This window comes from Bombina bombina, chromosome 2 (genome assembly GCF_027579735.1).
Source record: "Bombina bombina isolate aBomBom1 chromosome 2, aBomBom1.pri, whole genome shotgun sequence".
NCBI classification, from domain to species: Eukaryota; Metazoa; Chordata; class Amphibia; order Anura; family Bombinatoridae; genus Bombina; species Bombina bombina.
Window position 1 is genome coordinate 1,333,643,654 of NC_069500.1, and position 20,024 is coordinate 1,333,663,677.

The following is a 20,024-nucleotide window of genomic DNA, read 5'->3' on the forward strand; positions in this document are numbered from 1 at the left end:
GTAAATTTTAAAACAGAAGTAAACTGAAATCTTTATTAAAATTTATACTATACGTATTTTTTTTTTATTTAAAAAATTGGATTTCATGTCACTTACAAATGAAACATAGCAGACAGAGCACTCACCAGTATTTTTAACCAAAAGTGGATTATACACTGAAATCAATTTGTGATGTAAAACATTTTAGAATCCAAAGACTTTTATTAGATATTGTTCTTAATTGTTTTCTAGCAATTGATGTCTGTATCAACTCTTTGGAAACCACCATTAAAAAAAATAATAATAATTGTAACAGAGCAAGGGGAACAGGTCCAACAAAACATTTTGATTTAACTAAACATGAAACAAAATGTTTGTAAAGAATATTTTTCAAGTGTTTGTTGATATTAAAACAACTGCAGCTATGTTTTTAATGATAACTTCTGGACATTTACTATGAAACTTACCTCTGCTTTTTGACGATTTTTTTGTTTCTTTTCTTGCAGCAATTCATTCTCTTTTGGCATCTTATATGTTGTCTCTGGAATCTGCAAGGAAAATGTAATCTAACAAATATATAGCATACTGAGAATCTCTAATTCTTTCTATAAATTGAAACTTAAAGGGACAGTAAACCCAAAATTTTTTCTTTCATGATTTCGGATAGAGCGTGCAATTTTAAGCAACTTTCTAATTTACTCTTGTTATCAATCTTTCTTCGTTCTCTTGCTATCTTTATTTGAAAAAGCAGGAATAAAAGCTTTGGAGCCGGCCCATTTTAGGTTCAGAACCTGGGTTGTCCTTGCTGATTGGATGGCTAAATGCAGCCACCAATCACCAAGCCCTATTCAGGGTACTAAACCAAAAATAGGTTGGCTCCAAAGCTTTCATTCCTGTTTTTTTAAAAATAAAGATAGCAAGAGAATGAATAGAAATTGATAATAGGAGTAAATTAGAAAGTTGCTTAAAATTGCCTGCTCTATCTGAATCATGAAAGAAAATATTTGGGTTTACTTTCCCTTTAAAGGTACATGGTATTGTTGTATCATGTGACAGAATCAGTGCACTTTCACAGATCAGTGACATTACTGGCTTTTTGATAGCTGTACCTTGCACTTTCGAGTAGCTCGCACGATATAAAGCAGGAGAGTTACTTACATTTTTGCCAAAGGAACAAGGCATAAATTGTCAAAATGTATTGTGTCATTTTAAAATGTATCTAATGTTTGTATGGATAGATATGTTATACCTACTCATTTCTGTATAAATGTCAGAAGGCTGAGTTGTTATTATTGGAGGTTGATTGGAATCTCAACTGCAGAATATATACAGTAGGAAACTTAGGTTTAAGTGTTATACTTCAGTGTATTCCTTTGTTATTTGGTTACAGGAGATAATAAGAGATTAGTCCTGTAAGTCAGAAATATTTAGTAACGTTCTTGTATGAGTACTGCATATAAGCAAATGAGGAAGGATTCATGAAACTCTCCTGTAACGATTAAACTGCTATCTGTTTGTCTGAATTAACTCTCAGAGAATCCTGTGCAACAAGTAGCTGAGCACTGTTTTCGCTGACAAGTTGTGTGAGAGTGCCGCGAAGCAGGATCACGTAGCAGAGGAAGTTCAGGCTCCAGCAGACAGCTGTGAGGATTCCCAACAGGGACAAGCGGATGAATAAGATCAGAGTTCCGTTAGGTTTGGAATAAGAACTTGTAGATTTTTTCAATAAGGAAGGCAATAGCCAGAGAGGCAAACAGCTTGCTGCGTTTTCCAGCAGCACTACAGAGCTAACAACACAAAATGAATTAGCAGGTGTTGTAGGGCTGGTGAGGATTTATAGGGAAGTGTTAAAGGTATACACACCTATTCCACAGGAACCTGATAATAAAGTTGGTGCATAGTGCCAAAAATAATACATTTTATCTTCTGGTTTTCAATTATCATTTGTTACTGAAAAATATAGCTGTAAAATACTACATTTTGGTGTTTTGGGAAGGTGAATGATTGTTAAATGTGGGACAACAAAGTTTGGGATTTAAATAATTAGGGGATAATGACTCACATGTTTACTATGTATACAATAGAAAATGATACAACAGTTGTTTTATATTTCATATGGTGGTGTATATATATTATATTCCTACAAACCAAAGTTATTCTCTAAAAATGCTAGGTCTGTTGAAAAATACAACGTAGAATTAGTGTGGGTACCTTAAAAAAAAAAGTTTACATTTATGCGTAATTGCAATGAGTGCCAAGCAGCTAAAAATAGTGGTTAATATGTTTGAAAAATGAAATCATTTAGCAACAGAAAGCCTTTTATTTATAGAAAAGATACTGAATGTACAACTAGCTTATCTCTCCTTATGTGAAATCTAACGGGGGTGTTAAAGTAACCTTTATCTTATTAAAATATAATAAGTATAAACATTTTTTTAGATTAGCCTGAAGAAACAGCTCTTTAGAGGCTGAGAAACGCATCGCTTTGTTTAATAAAGAAACTGTTTTTATTTATACACTTGCTGCTGTGGTGGACTTTGTTTTATCATTGTTTGGGATTTTGGAGTGAATCCAGCCCTTTGCCTGTGGAGTTCAGTTAGCTGGGCAGCTGTGACGTCCCAGTCTGTCTATATAGCACCTGGAGGTGCTCTCTCTCTAGTAAGTGCAATCATACCATATTTTGTTGTGCTTGCCTTTACGTCATTAGGCTATGGTTGTTTGCTCTTTACACAGGCATTTTGGGATAATTTTCTAAGGTTTGACCTAACATCACAGTCGGTTGGAAACAGTGAGCTGGACTACTGTGATGTCCCAGCCCGCTTCAATAGCACCATTGGGTGCATCACACTTGTGAGTAGATTTCTTGTTCCATTATTATTATCACATACTTTGGTGGTACTAGGCCATTGTGGCACCTCTCTGTTTCCTTTTTACAAAAATAGTGGTTAATATGTTTGAAAATGAAATCTTTTAGCAACAGAAAGCCTTTTATTTATAGAAAAGATACAGAATGTACAACTAGCTTATCTCTCCTTATGTGAAATCTAACTGGGTATTAAAGTAACCTTTATCTTATTAAAGTATAATAAGTATAAACAAAGCTTTTGGGGCCGATTTAACATTGTGTCTGGGCGGACATGATCCGCTGTATCATTGCACAAGCATTTCTCGTGAAATGCTTGTGCAATTCCGCTCCTGAACATTTGTGGCCGCTAGCAGGGGGTGTCAATCATTCCGATTGTATCTGATCAGGATGATTGCTGTCCGCTGCCTCAGAGGTGGCGGACGAGTTAAGGAGCAGTAGTCTTATGACCGCTGCTTCTTAACTTCCGCTTCAGGCTGATCTGAAGCAGAGTGGGACGGAAGCAGCATTCGCTGCTTCATATATCGACCCCTTGGTCACCATATATTATAAAATACAACCAAGTTTATGCAGAATATATAAAGTAGACGTGCATTTGGAGGTTTCGGATGTATTTGACTGCGGAAGAAGGCGCCTGCTTGCGACATTTGGCTCTTTTTGGAGTCGGATTTCTGGATTTGCACAGATTGTTCCACTTTCACAAGAAGAAGTACGGCTACGAAAAGAACGAGATGCTGCGAGAGGCCGTTTCTTCCGCATTCGGATACGTCAGAAACCTCTGAATGCACGTTTTTATTATATAGTTATATGTCTGTGCAACAAAATAACTTACAGGTTGGTGTCCTTTTAGGCTTGGTATTCTTTGAGGCGGTGGCATGTTCCTGGTTTTAGGTTTTGTTAGGTTAAATTCTTTTGACTCGGTTACGTTTATGGTCTTTTTCGGACTATATCTATTTGTAATTTTCATTGAAAGGTCCTCTACTAATTTTTGCACTTCCTGTTGCCACCTACAAAGAAAGAACATTATACTTATGTAGTAATAAGGCTTGAGGAGTGACGGATGAAACAGAACAAGTTTATGATAAAACAACAGATGTAGAGGTTATTCCTATAAGATATTTACAAAGACAAACAGCCGCATGTCTACTCTAAATTCATTGACATTAAACTTGACGTATCTTGAGGGTTAAATAAGCCTAAACTTTGGGTTAGCGTGTATACTGCTACATGGGTTAACTGGCTGTTTTTAATCTCCATTTAATCTGATTTTACATGCTAATATCCATAGTTTTAAAGAGACATGAAATCTATCATAAAAATCATAGAATATACAATTTAAACAACTTCCCAAGTTATTCCTATTATCTAATTTGCTTTGTTCTCTCTTTTGGTATACCTAGGTAGGCTTAGCAGCAGCAATGCACTACTGGGAGCTAGCTGCACATATATGCCACTTGTCATTGGCTCACCCAATGTGTTCAGCTAGTTCCCAGTAGTGTATTGCTGCTCCTTCAATAAATAATACAAAAAGAATGAAGCAAATTTAACAATAGTTATGCTCTAATCTAAATCACAAAAGAAACATTTTGAGTTTTATGTTCCTTTAAGACATTTTCATGTTTTAATATTTGGCTACATTAATTTCAGATTCCCCACATTTATTTATGAGATTTTATAGAGAAGAACGTTTAACTTGAAAGTGATAAAAAGAAAAGGTTTACACCCAGCGTTAATGGTTAAATATCCCTAGCACCAATAGTAAGAAACAGAGATAATTCCTTATAACACGGACTATATCCTAAATACTGTACTATAGTAAGTTTACACAGCCACGGGCCAAAAGAACCGTGTAAATATGCTCTAAAATGAATTATTTTACTGAGCCATATGAATGGTAGCACTGCTCTTCATAAGATGCTGTACAAAACGTCTGTACAGTTGTATCTGGAGGAATATAATCCATACATAATTATTACTTACTTCAACAAATGATTCATCCAGTTTTCCCGGACAAAATTTGAATCGTATATTTTGCTCCATTCATCTTTTATCCATGTGCTTAAGTTCACAACATTAAAGAAGAACCTAAGAAACTGAGCAGAGAATATGAGTAAAATAAACAGGGTTTTTCAAATTAACATGTGACCCAGTAGCCCAAATACAGCCTTTCAGTGTTTATTTTTTTGGTATGTCCCTCAACTTATTAAAGGGACATTCTACACCTTAGTCATTTTAGATCTTACTGTAGATTAAGCTGCAAATAGCCTCCTGCAGCCTTTTTATATCATGCCGCAGTAACAGTAAAAAAGTTATTTTAAAATGAATATTGTTTCTGGTCACTTTAAAATGGCTGACAAGCTCCACCAACTGATGACATCACGATCTGGGCTGCATCTATGCACTCTGCTGAATAGCATTGACAGGCTACTTGAATCCAATTAGTGAGTATTTGTAACTAGTGAAGCATTTAATGCAGCACAGATCATGTCGTCATCAGTGGGTGGAGCTTGGCAGCCATTTTAAAGAGACCAGAAACAATATTCATTTTAAAATAACTTTTTTACTGTTACTGCTGCATTAAATAGAAATGGATGCAGGAGGATATTTGCAGCTTAAAGGGACAGTCAAGTCCACAAAAAACTTTCATGTTTCAAATAGGGCATGTAATTTTAAACAACTTTCCCGTTTACTTTTATCACCAATTTTGCTTTGTTCTCTTGGTATTCTTAGTTGAAAGCTAAACCTAGGAGGTTCATATGCTAATTGAAGGCCGCCTCTAATCTAAATGCATTTTGATAGTTTTTCACCACTAGAGGGCATTAGTTCACGTGTTTCATATAGATAACATTGAGCTCTTGCACGTGAATTTACCATGGAGACAGCTCTGATTGGCTAAAATGCAAGTCTGTCAAAAGAACTGAAATAAGGGGGCAGTCTGCTGAGGCTTAGATACAAGGTTATTACAGAGGTAAAACGTGTATAATTATAACTGTGTTGGTTATGCAAAACTGGGGAATTGGTAATTAAGGGATTATCTATCTTTTAAAACTACAACAATTCTGGTGTTAACTATCCCTTTAATCTAAAGTAAGACTTTAAGATGACTATGCTCTAGACCAAGGGTCGCCAACCTTTCGGACCTCAGGGACCACTAAACTCACAATTTTTAATCCCGTGCAGTAGGCAGCATTGCACCAGCAGTGCACAAGAACTGCTGGTGCAATGATAAATGCCGACAGTGTATGCTGTCGGCATTTATCGATGTGCAGCGGACATGATCTGCTATATCGGATCATGTCCGCTCACACCATAATAAATAGGCCCCATACTGTACATAACTAGTATAACCATAGCTAAGTTTGCATTATGTATATATTTACACATTTTTAAACTTTTGAACTGGAAACAGAGAGGCAGAAAGTGGGGAAAAAAGAATTATGTTTAAAAGGACCACAAGACTTCCAAGTTACCTCCCCAGTTAGGAATTATTCAAAACTACTTATGATCGTGGACAGTGAGCTAACCACGACTGATGTTACTGGCAATTACTATAATACTGGTGGGATATGGCTGATCAGCTGGATGACAATTACTGGAATTCAGGTGGAATGGCTTTGTGTGCGGGACAATTATTAGAATGAAAAATAATTAATATTTAATTTTAAAAAAAGAACTACTACAAAGAGACACGTAAAGGGAAGAAAAGAAAATAAGTTTTTTTAAGATTTTCCTTTTTATATACTTTAATTCCACTATTTCAAGCCAAGACTATACCAACCTCTGCTGGCTTTAGAATGGAATCATCTTTCTCTGAGCAGCGCACCGGGCGGGGGGAGTTAAAAATACAATCTAGCTACGCAAATTGCGCAGTACTATGCAATTTATCTCCTCCTCCGTCGGTTTTCACTGACAGGGAGTTGCGGCGCGACAGGGGTGACACCATCAGAGGATATTAATTCCTGCCTGATGGTGTCAAGGACCACTAACATCTATGGACCACTGGTTGGCGACCGCTGGTGTAGACTGTCCCTTTAAGGTATTCTAAAGTGCTTTCATTATGGCTGAAGAAGACTTTCTCTGTCGGACTTCAGGAACAGGGTTTTACTGTTAGGGGGACTTTGTAATTTTTTAATGTAAAAGAGCTGTTTAACTTAGGGCAATGTCGTACAAAAAGCCCTTTTAAGCGCTATTGGTAGTTTATTGTTAGGTTAGGGGGTGTTTTTATTTTGGGGTGGCTTTTTTGTTTTTATTGGGCTATAAGATTAGGTTTAATTTTTTATTATTTTGAATAATTTCGTTTATTATTTTTTGTAATCTTAGACCTAGATTTGGAGTTTGGCGTTAGCCGTGAAAACCAGCGTTAGAGGCTCCTAACGCTGGTTTTAGGCTACCGCCGGTATTTGGAGTCACTCAAAATAGGGTCTAACGCTCACTTTTCAGCCGTGACTTTTCCATACCGCAGATCCCCTTACGTCAATTGCGTATCCTATCTTTTCAATGGGTTCTTTCTAACTCCGGTATTTCGAGTCGTTTCTGAAGTGAGCGTTAGACATCTAACGACAAAACTCCAGCCGCAGGAAAAAAGTCAGTAGTTAAGAGCTTTCTGGGCTAACGCCGGTTTATAAAGCTCTTAACTACTGTACTCTAAAGTACACTAACACCCATAAACTACCTATGTACCCCTAAACCGAGACCCCCCCACATCGCCGACACTCGAATACATTTTTTTAACCCCTAATCTGCCGACCGCCACCTACGTTATCCTTATGTACCCCTAATCTGCTGCCCCTAACACCGCCGACCCCTGTATTATATTTATTAACCCCTAATCTGCCACCCCAGCTATCGCTGACCCCTGCATATTATTATTAACCCCTAATCTGCCGCTCCGTAAACCGCCGCTACTTACATTATCCCTATGTACCCCTAATCTGCTGCCCTAACATCGCCGACCCCTATATTATATTTATTAACCCCTAATTTGCCCCCCACAACATCGCCTCCACCTGCCTACACTTATTAACCCCTAATCTGCCGACCGGACCGCACCGCTACTATAATAAAGTTATTAACCCCTAATCCGCCTCACTAACCCTATAATAAATAGTATTAACCCCTAATCTGCCCTCCCTAACATCGCCGACACCTAACTTCAATTATTAACCCCTAATCTGCCGACCGGAGCTCACCGCTATTCTAATAAATGTATTAACCCCTAAAGCTAAGTCTAACCCTAACACTAACACCCCCCTAAGTTAAATATAATTTAAATCTAACGAAATTAATTATCTCTTATTAAATAAATTATTCCTATTTAAAGCTAAATACTTACCTGTAAAAGAAATCCTAACCTAAGTTACAATTAAACCTAACACTATACTATCAATAAATTAATTAAATAAACTACCTACAATTACCTACAATTAACCTAACACTACACTATCAATAAATTAATTAAATACAATTCCTACAAATAAATACAATTAAATAAACTTGCTAAAGTACAAAAAATAAAAAAGAACTAAGTTACAAAAAATAAAAAAATATTTACAAACATATGAAAAATATTACAACAATTTTAAACTAATTACACCTACTCTAAGCCCCTAATAAAATAACAAAGCCCCCCAAAATAAAAAAAGGCCCTACCCTATTCTAAATAACTAAAGTTCAAAGCTCTTTTACCTTACCAGCCCTGAACAGGGCCCTTTGCGGGGCATGCCCCAAGAAGTTCAGCTCTTTTGCCTGTAAAAGAAAAAATACAATACCCAAGCCCCCCAACATTACAACCCACCACCCACATACCCCTAATCTAACCCAAACCCCCCTTAAATAAACCTAACACTAAGCCCCTGAAGATCTTCCTACCTTATCTTCACCTCACCGGGTTCAACAATCTGTCCAGAAGAGCTCCTCCGATGTCCTGATCGGAACAGCCAATAGATTGCGAGCTCAATCTGATTGGCTGATTGAATCAGCCAATCGGATTGAACTTGAATCTGATTGGCTGATTCCATCAGCCAATCAGAATATTCCTACCTTAATTCCGATTGGCTGATAGAATCCTATCAGCCAATCGGAATTCGAGGGACGCCATCTTGCATGACGTCCCTTAAAGGAACCGTCATTCGTCGTTAGTCCGTCGGGCCAGCAGGATGTTCCGCGCCGGAGGTCTGCAAGATGGATCCGGAAGAAAGAAGATTGAAGATGCCGTTGATAGAAGACTTCATCCGGATCATGGACCTCTTCAGCTCCCGCTTGGATGAAGACTTCATCCGGATCATGGACCTCTTCAGCCCCCCGCTTGGGCTTGGATCAGGACATCGGAGGAGCTCTTCTGGACAGATCGTTGAACCCGGTGAGGTGAAGATAAGGTAGGAAGATCTTCAGGGGCTTAGTGTTAGGTTTATTTAAGGGGGGTTTGGGTTAGATTAGGGGTATGTGGGTGGTGGGTTGTAATGTTGGGGGGCTTGGGTATTGTATTTTTTCTTTTACAGGCAAAAGAGCTGAACTTCTTGGGGCATGCCCCGCAAAGGGCCCTGTTCAGGGCTGGTAAGGTAATTTTTTTTATTTTGGGGGGCTTTGTTATTTTATTAGGGGGCTTAGAGTAGGTGTAATTAGTTTAAAATTGTTGTAATATTTTTCTTATGTTTGTAAATATTTTTTTATTTTTTGTAACTTAGTTCTTTTTTATTTTTTGTACTTTAGCAAGTTTATTTAATTGTATTTATTTGTAGGAATTGTATTTAATTAATTTATTGATAGTGTAGTGTTAGGTTAATTGTAGGTAATTGTAGGTAGTTTATTTAATTAATTTATTGATAGCATAGTGTTAGGTTTAATTGTAACTTAGGTTAGGATTTCTTTTACAGGTAAATTTGTAATTATTTTAACTATTTTAGCTATTAAATAGTTCTTAACTATTTAATAGCTATTGTACCTGGTTAAAATAAATGCAAAGTTACCTGTAAAATAAATATTAATCCTAAAATAGCTATAATATAATTATAATTTATATTGTAGCTATATTAGGATTTATTTTACAGGTAAGTATTTAGCTTTAAATAGGAATAATTTATTTAATAAGAGATAATTAATTTTGTTAGATTTAAATTATATTTAATTTAGGGGGGTGTTAGTGTTAGGGTAGACTTAGCTTTAGGGGTTAATACATTTATTAGAATAGCGGCGAGATTGGGTCGGCAGATTAGGGGTTAATAATTGAAGTTAGGTGTCGGCGATGTTAGGGAGGGCAGATTAGGGGTTAATACTATTTATTATAGGGTTAGTGAGGCGGATTAGGGGTTAATAACTTTATTATAGTAGCGGTGCGGTCCGGTCGGCAGATTAGGGGTTAATAAGTGTAGGCAGGTGGAGGTGACGTTGTGGGGGGCAGATTAGGGGTTAATAAATATAATATAGGGGTCGGCGATGTTAGGGCAGCAGATTAGGGGTACATAGGGATAATGTAAGTAGCGGCGGTTTACGAAGCGGCAGATTAGGGGTTAATAATAATATGCAGGGGTCAGCGATAGCTGGGGCGGCAGATTAGGGGTTAATAAGTGTAAGGCTAGGGGTGTTTAGACTCGGGGTACATGTTAGGGTGTTAGGTGCAGACGTAGAAGTGTTTCCCCATAGCAAACAATGGGGCTGCGTTAAGAGCGGTTTTTTTTCAGCTCAAACAGCCCCATTGTTTCCTATGGGGGAATCGTGCACGAGCACGTTTTTGAGGCTGGCCGCTTGCATAAGCAACTCTGGTATCGAGAGTTGAAGCTGCGTTAAAAATGCTCTACGCTCCTTTTTTGGAGCCTAACGCAGCCTTTTTGTGGACTCTCAATACCAGAGTTATTTTTATGGTGCGGCCAGAAAAAAGCCGGCGTTAGTTTTTCGGGTCGTTACCGACAAAACTCCAAATCTAGCCGTAAGTGTTTTATTAATTTTCGTAATTTTAGCGGGGTTTTTTGGTAATATTAGATTTTTTTATTTTTTCGTAGTGTTAGTTTTTTTTAAATTTGTAATTAAGGGTTTTTTTCCGTTTATTTTCTTTTCTTAAAATAGTTATTTTAGGTTTATTTATAGTTTAATCTTAGTTTTTTTTTTTATTTCACAGGTAAATTTTTATTTATTTTAAGATAGTTATATTGCAATTTTAATTTAAAGTTAGGGGGGTTTAAGGTTTAGGAGTTAATAGTTTCATTTAGTGTTTTGTGATGTGGGGGGCCGGCGGTTTAGGGGTTAATAACCTAATTATAGTAGTAGCGATGTGCGGGGGGCAGTTTAGGAGTTAATACATTTTTTTTCTTAGTAGCGTTGTGGGGGGGCCAGCGGTTTAGGGGTTAATAGACTTATTAGTGTTGGCGATGTGGGGGGGGGGGGTTGGTGGTTTAGGGGTTAAAAGGTTTATTTAGTGTTGGCAATGTGGGTGGACGGCGGATTAGAGGTTAATAGGTTTAATATAGTATTTGCGATGCGGAGGGATGGCGGGTTAGGGGTTAAAAAGGTAGTTTATGGGTGTTAGTGTTCTTTGTAACATTTTAGTTATGAGTTTTGTGAAACATTTTTGTTTCACAAAATCCATAACTAATGGTCGCAGATAGCGGAATGGATCACGGCGGTATAGACTATAACGCAAGCATTTTAGCCAGACCGCACAACCTGTAATACAGACGCTATGAAAATTCCGCACTCAAAAGCCATGTTTTGAGTGCGTAATGGAGAGTTGCGTAAAAGCTAAACCGCTTGCAGTATAGCTGTACCGCAGCAATTTGTAATACGGGAGACCTGCAATTAATTAGTGCTTAGAATAGTAGAAAATGTTAGAAAGTATTGCACTGCCCCCACCTGTCTACTCTACAGTGCCAGCCAGCTGGAAAAATAGAGATTGGATCCAGACTACAATGGCACACAAGCATTTCTGCAGAGGTGGCAAGCCGTGAGCACAGGCTGGCAGATTAAAGAAACATATATTTTGATGACAGATAACCATAGGCCCAACAAGTCTGCCCAAAAATTTCCTAAACTTATCTAGTTTGTAGGATAACCTTATGCTTATCCCAGGCATTCTTAAAGTCATCCACAGTGTTTGTCATTAACAACTCTTGTGGAAGTTTAATCCATGAATCAATCACTTTCTTTAAGCAAGTGCTTCCATAAATTACTCCTGAACGGACTACTCTTCAGCTTGAGATCATGACCCCTTGTTCTTTTTTATAAAAAATACTCACAGCCTCAGCTTTATTATGGCCCTTAATATACTTGAAAGTTACTAGCATAATACCTGTTTCCCTTCTCTCCTCTAAGCTATACATATTTAAGTCATTGAGCCTCTCCTGGTAAGATTTATTTTCTAGACCATGTAGAATTTGCACAGATTCCAGTTTGTTTATATTCTTCTGGAGATATGACCTCCAGAATACCCAAGATGAGGCCTAACTAAAGTGGCATAAGAACCTTACTATTTCTGCTGCAAATACCGCTACCAATACATCCAAGCATTCTGCTGGCCTTACTCGCTGCAGTACTACATTGTTTGCTAAATTTTAAATCATCTGAAATAATAATTCTCAAGTCCCGTTCCTCATTTGAGTAAAGTGTCATTGAGTCTATAATTTGGGATTTTTCTTTCCTAAATGCATAATTTGCACTTTGCAGTCTTAAACTTTTGATCCCATCTCAAATGGTCCACCTCCCAGTACATCTACCCAGTGGCGTATTTAGGTTTTGTGCTGCCCTAGGCACTCAAAATTACATGCCCTATCTGAATCATGAAAGTTTTTTTTGGACTTGACGGTCCCTTTAAAAGGGACAGTAAAGTCAAAATTAAACTTATATGGATTGGATAGAGCATGGCATTTTAAACAACATTCCATTTTACTTACATTACCTATTTTGCTTAGTTCTCTTGGTATCCTTTGTTAAAGAGTAATCCTAGGTGATATCAGGAGCATGCACGTGTCTTTAGCCATCTGGCAGCAGTGTTTGCAACAATGTTCATAGCAATGTTATACATAGTTACAAACACAGCTGCTATATAATGCTACACACACTTTATGACAGCAGAGCTTGCAACTATGTATAAAATTGTTTCAAGCATTTTTGCAAACACTTGCCTGATGACTAAGGGCACGTGCACGCCCCTGAACTCACCTAGGATTACTCTTTAACAATGGATATCAGGAGAACTAAGAAAAATTGATAATAGAAGCAAATTGGAAAGTTGTTTAAAATTGCTTGCTCTATCTGAAACATGAAAGTTTTATTTTGTCTTTTCTGTCCCTTTAATTAACTCATCTGCAGCACCAATATGAATCTGTTAATTGTTTAATTGTACACAATAACAGGCTCATAAAAAGGCTCTGCCGCAAATCAATTATACATCTTGGCCTTCTACTGATTGTACTGTAAGTGAATCAGCTTTGTACTTTTTATAAGTACTTATTTCCAATTAGCTAATTAATTTCCAGCTTTTGTTTATGCACATTACAGCCCATGGCACAGCATAGGAGTCTGCCAATGTTTGTAGTCACCTGCAGGTCAAGCGGAGGTGCTAGCTGACTCTTATGTGTTTGATCATGGGAATTAAGACAAAAACATACAGTTTAAAAACGCAATGCCCTTTTATTTCTTCTTTAACAAAATCCAATATTGGCTTTAGTTAATCATGTGTTCCTTCCACAATATTATTTTACTGGTGTATGTTCTTGTATATTTTACCAAATTACATATTACAAATGGCGAGCTACTTAGCGCATTTGTTTGTGCGCAAACACCGCCAGAAGTAAACTTTTAACGTAGGCGGGTTATCACGCATATTACAAGTTGAAAGTAAAATGTGCGTTCATGCACGAAAGCTGACCTGCGCTAACTTCTTATCGCCATAGACTTCCTTAAAGAGAAAAAAATGGAAAAAACTAACACATCGCACGCACGCTAACCTGACAGTAGTTTAAACCTACTGCGCGAACCCAAAGGTATTTATAAATATTTTTCATTCCAATTTTCTTCACATAGAATAAAATTTTCTTTTTATATCTTATCTACTGGCAGACAGTCTGCAGTATGCAGTTTAGGGCTTTATTTGAAATTATTTTTTTCCTGCAGTGCAGGAATCCCTCCTCAACCTTCCGACCTACCAAACAGCTTTCCACCCTCTCACTGCCACTGCCACTAGGTGTTTTTTTATTTTATTTATTAATATATTTTTTCTCTAATGTAAGGGCCCCCCCTTTCCATGTTATGTAGGGACCTCGCCTCTAATTTCCCCTTTTTCTGTAGTGTAGTGACCTATCCCCCTCTCCCTTTAAAACGTATTTTCCGTAGTGTAGGTTTCCCCCGCTGGGCCGCCCACCCGCCTCCCCTCCCACATCTCCAACGGATGAGTGTTGCAGACAGTGACAAAGTGCTCAGTTACCTTATGAAGGCAGATGCTCAAAGCCTACAAAAAGCAAGTCTCGGTTGTCACTGCTTGGGCCTCCAACATGTTGGCCGTAGATATATACGTTATACAGTACACTGGGATTTGTACCGCGTGATGTAGATCTACATCCAATTGTGGTAAGAGGTTAAAGGGCCACAATAGTTGAAACATTACATGATCTAATGCATTAGTGCATGTAATTTTACAACTATCAAAACTACACTTCTGTGTGTTAAACAACTGCAAAGGGGTTAAGCACACAGTAGAAGTGCTGCTCAGAATCTGCTGAGCACTGCTGGTCGAGAGCGGAAACTGCTGCTGATTCAATCAGCAGCGCTAGTTGCATATCTGATTCATGCAACTAGCGCTGCTGATTGGATCAGTGGCAAGTTCCACTCAGGATTAGCAGTGTTCTGCGGGTCCCTAGCGACACTTCTACTTTGTAGGGGTTAAACACACAGTAGTGTAGTTTCGATACTCGTAAAATTACATGCTCTAATGCATCAAAGCATGTCATTTTCGACTATTATGTCCCTTTAAGTGAATCCACAAAGAGGCAGCACCTTGCAATATAAAAAGTCTTTATTTCCACTTACTGGAATAAAACAGTGATGTTTCGGGTACAGGACCTTTAATCATACAAAGCTCAAACACACTATTCAATCCTTATATAGGCCCACCTGCACACAGGTGTTCATTTAACACCTCCTAGCAACCCCACCTAAAGGTTACTTACTTTATTACAGCAAACATTAGAATTTTTCCATTCTTATTACACCTTAATGCAGGATGGCAATTAAAATCAATACAAAAAAATATATATATATATACATAGCAATGGTTTATACAGATATCGATAGTGACATAATATTATTACAGCATATTGATTATGAACCCAAATACAGTAATTCATCAACTGTAGGAAATGGCTACAAAAAGAGAGTATAGTCCAATTCTTTATTTAGACCAAGAGGTTGCATAGCATTGAGTTTATAGATCCAAAATGCTTCCTTCCTTTTAAGGATTAATGCCCTATTTCCCCCCCCCCCCCGTCTGGGACGTGGCACTGCATCAATAATTTGAAAACGGACCTCACTGATATTATGACCACACTGAATAAAGTGACCCGATACTGGTGCCTCTAAATTTTTGCATCTAATATTGCTTTTGTGTTGTATGATTCTATCACGGACACGACGGGTCGTCTCCCCAATGTAAATTTTTCCACATGGGCATTTTATGAGATAGATAGCAAAAACAGTATCACATGTAAAAAAACCTTTCATCTGAAATTTTCTACCAGTGAGAGGATGTACAAAATTGGGGTCTTTAATCATCGAATTGCAGTTACAACATCCCAAACAGGGATAGCAACCCTGATTTTTACTAGATATATAGCTTTGATGTTTCTTATTTGCACTTCCAATGTCAGTATGTATCAACTCATCTCTGAGGTTTCTCCTCCTTCTATAAGCAGGCATAGGGGGTGATGCAAATTCAGCAACTCCTGGATGGCAACCCTGTAGGATAAGCCAATGTTTTTTTAATACACTCATGATCTCGCTACCATGGATATTGTGATCCATAACTACTACCATTTGTTTATCTTCCTTTTTTGGAGTTGGATCTTTCTTAGATTGGACTTTGGCCAGTTCTTTTTGAACTGGCACTACAGGGTAACCTCTATCCTCAAATTTTTTGGCCATACTTTGTAATCTATTATGTAGTCTGTCTTGTTCCGATACAATGAGTTGTACCCTCAGGAATTGACTTCTAGGTAATGACCTAACTGTGCTTCTGGGGTGAAAACTCTGATAGTGCAAGAAACCATTCTTGTCAGTGGGTTTAACATATAAATCGGTACAAATTTTGTCCTCCCTGAAGTACACAGTGGTATCCAAAAAATCAACCTGAACCTCACTCGCAGTGAGGCAAAATTTAATAGAATCAGTACTGCAATTAAGTTCAGCAACAAACTCCTCCAGAGTTCCAATGTCGCCACACCACACACCGAATATATCATCTATATACCGCCACCAGGCCACTGCATATTGCAGGAATAATGTATTCTCATAGACAAATGTTTCTTCATAGATATTCATAAATATATTCGCGTATGTGGGGGCGACATTGGAACCCATGGCTGTTTTCTGGAGCTGGAGATAAAATGTATCTTGGAACAAGAAATAATTTTGATACAAAACAACTCTCAATAGATTTTCAAAAAAACATTTTTTGTGCTGTGGAGTATTTGTTGTCAGTATAGAGCACCTTCATGACTGCTGAAATTCCACTTTCATGCCTTATGGCAGTATATAAACTGCTCACGTCTAGAGTAAAGAGTATACATTTTCTACCTGTCAAATTTAAATCATGAACCTTATCCAAAAAATCCCCAGTGAGCTTGATATATGAATTACCAAGGTGCACAAGTGGCTGAAATACTCTATCCAAAAAGATAGCTATGTTGGAAAATACTGAGCCTATGCCGGCCACAATTGGCCTACCTGGTGGATTTTCAAGCCGCTTGTGCACCTTTGGCAAGGTATAAAAGACTGGGATACACGGATGATCTATGATCAAAAAGTCAGCAATATTCTTAGATATTACACCTGTTTGTAATGCTCTATTGACCATATACACAATCTCTTTTTGAATAGATGCAGTAGGATCATATGGCAATTATCTGTATACTTCCTGCTTAGACAATTGATTTTTAATCTCTGCAATATACATACTAGTATTCATGATGGTAATTGCTCCGCCCTTATCTGCCATTTTAATTGTTAACTCTTTATTGTTTCAATATTGCTATTGCTGGTTGCTGTTACTAGCTTCGTGCACCCTGTCTAAATATGTCTACCAATGACACTACAGAAACTACTGGACTACCGATGTTTGGTTATACAGATACCGATGCTGCCAGAGTTATGACTCTGGTTAAAGGCTCAAGTGACTTTTTGAAAACTTCAGCGACTGAGATTAATGGAAAACTGCTGGAGAAACAAACCAAGAAACATACAGCTCTGGATTTACATGTAGTAACATTAGCTGAATACTGCAGGGTCAAGAGGATCCCAAGGGGACTCCGGATGAATGTGCGACCAACATTAATGACCAATAATGAGGAATATTGTAAGTTATTTATTAGTATATTGAACAAATGCTCTTACGATCTCATGATACTCACTGTGGAGTTCTTGCACAAGGAACTATCTAAACAGAAAACCGAGGTTGCGAGACTGAGGGAGGAGCTGAGCAAATCTCTGACACTGGACACATACAGCACCCTGGTGAAAAACATCGATAAGGGGGAAGCTGAATATCGAAAGATATTGGAGAGCCAAAAGAGAATGAAGTTTCAGAGAGACACCGAGGATTACGAATACGGATTGGTCTACAGATGGTCACATGACCGGGAGTCGGGTTACCGCCCACAAGCAGGAGAATCTCGTAAGCGATGGCGCCCGAGACACAGGCAGCAAGGTGAAGCTGCTGCAGGGAGCGATACAGACTCTTCAGCTGGTTTTTGAACCGAGGACTCGGAAGGAGAGGCCATAGGGGTGGCCGCAAACACAAGAGCCGCAAGAGAAGCAATGTCCGGATCGCAACTAGCCCGGAGGGGCTCGAGGAGATCGGGTCGAGGTCAGAGATATTAGAGGGAGGTAAAGAGACACCGATTGACTGTATGACTCAGTGGGGGCAACCCCGATAATGAACTGCCTAATAATGATTTGATCATTAATATCTCTGATCATACCCTTACTAATGAACAAGTGCTAGCCCTGAATAAGGGTCTGTCATTTAGTCTAATGCAAAGTTTAGATCTGTTTAGATTGGAACAGGATTTGTTTAGATTTTTTTAGATCAATAAAATTAAAGAGTTTTTTTGCGAACAAAAGTTTTCAAACTGCTAATAGAGGTGGTGATACAGGGTTGACATTGAACAGTTTTGGTCTTAGAAAAAAAAGTAAATTTGTTCTGGTCAATGTTAACCATAGTGTTAACACCTATATGGATCTGGTTAAAAAAGATCTGGAGCAAGTGTATAATAAAATAGCTAGAGAACATCATATTAGTAACATGCCTAAAAAGGAAAGGGAGGCAATCAATTTACTAAAAAACAATAAAGAGTTAACGATTAAAATGGCAGATAACGGCGGAGCAATTACCATCATGAATACTAGTATGTATATTGCAGAGATTAAAAATCAATTGTCTAAGCAGGAAGTATACAGAGAATTGCCATATGATCCTACTGCATCTATTCAAAAAGAGATTGTGTATATGGTCAATAGAGCTTTACAAACAGGTGTAATATCTAAGGATATTGCTGACTTTTTGATCATAGATCATCCGTGTATCCCAGTCTTTTATACCTTGCCAAAGGTGCACAAGCGGCTTGAAAATCCACCAGGTAGGCCAATTGTGGCCGGCATAGGCTCAGTATTTTCCAACATAGCTATCTTTTTGGATAGAGTATTTCAGCCGCTTGTGCACCTTGGTAATTCATATATCAAGGACACTGGGGATTTTTTGGATAAGGTTCATGATTTAAATTTGACAGGTAGAAAATGTATACTCTTTACTCTAGACATGAGCAGTTTATATACTGCCATAAGGCATGAAAGTGCTCTATACTGACAACAAATACTCCACAGCACAAAAAATGTTTTTTGAAAATCTATTGAGAGTTGTTTTATATCAAAATTATTTCTTGTTCCAAGACACATTTTATCTCCAGCTCCAGGGAACAGCCATGGGTTCCAATGTCGCCCCCACATACGCGAATATATTTATGAATATCTATGAAGAAACATTTGTCTATGAGAATACATTATTCCTGCAATATGCAGTGGCCTGGTGGCGGTATATAGATGATATATTCGGTGTGTGGTGTGGCGACATTGGAACTCTGGAGGAGTTTGTTGCTGAACTTAATTGCAGTACTGATTCTATTAAATTTTGCCTCACTGCGAGTGAGGTTCAGGTTGATTTTTTGGATACCACTGTGTACTTCAGGGAGGACAAAATTTGTACCGATTTATATGTTAAACCCACTGACAAGAATGGTTTCTTGCACTATCAGAGTTTTCACCCCAGAAGCACAGATAGGTCATTACCTAGAAGTCAATTCCTGAGGGTACAACTCATTGTATCGGAACAAGACAGACTACATAATAGATTACAAAGTATGGCCAAAAAATTTGAGGATAGAGGTTACCCTGTAACGCTAGTTCAAAAAGAACTGGCCAAAGTCCAATCTAAGAAAGATCCAACTCCAAAAAAGGAGGATAAACGAATGGTAGTAGTTATGGATCACAATAACCATGGTAGCGAGATCATGAGTGTATTAAAAAAACATTGGCGTATCCTACAGGGTTGCCATCCAGGAGTTGCTGAATTTGCATCACCCCCTATGCCTGCTTATAGAAGGAGGAGAAACCTCAGAGATGAGTTGATACATACTGACATTGGAAGTGCAAATAAGAAACATCAAAGCTATATATTTAGTAAAAATCAGGGTTGCTATCCCTGTTTGGGATGTGGTAACTGCAGTTCGATGATTAAAGGCCCCAATTTTGTACATCCTCTCACTGGTAGAAAATTTCAGATAAAAGGTTTTTTTACATGTGATACTGCTTTTGCTATCTATCTCATAAAATGCCCATGTGGAAAAATTTACATTGGGGAGACGACCCGTCGTGTCCGTGATAGAATCATACAACACAAAAGCAATATTAGATGCAAAAATTTAGAGGCACC

At 37.9% G+C, this 20,024-nt stretch overlaps 1 protein-coding gene across 1 annotated transcript in view; it reads right to left on the reverse strand.

The window, feature by feature from the left end:
• Window positions 1-20,024, reverse strand: part of CFAP99 (cilia and flagella associated protein 99) — a 260,465-nt gene that overhangs the window by 196,519 nt on the left and 43,922 nt on the right. The window contains exons 4-6 of the mRNA XM_053700308.1: window positions 4,823-4,935; window positions 3,675-3,849; window positions 447-527 (exon numbers count right to left, since the gene is read on the reverse strand). Of these exons, the coding sequence (XP_053556283.1) occupies window positions 447-527; window positions 3,675-3,849; window positions 4,823-4,935 (369 nt within the window). The remainder of the gene's footprint in view (window positions 1-446; window positions 528-3,674; window positions 3,850-4,822; window positions 4,936-20,024) is intronic.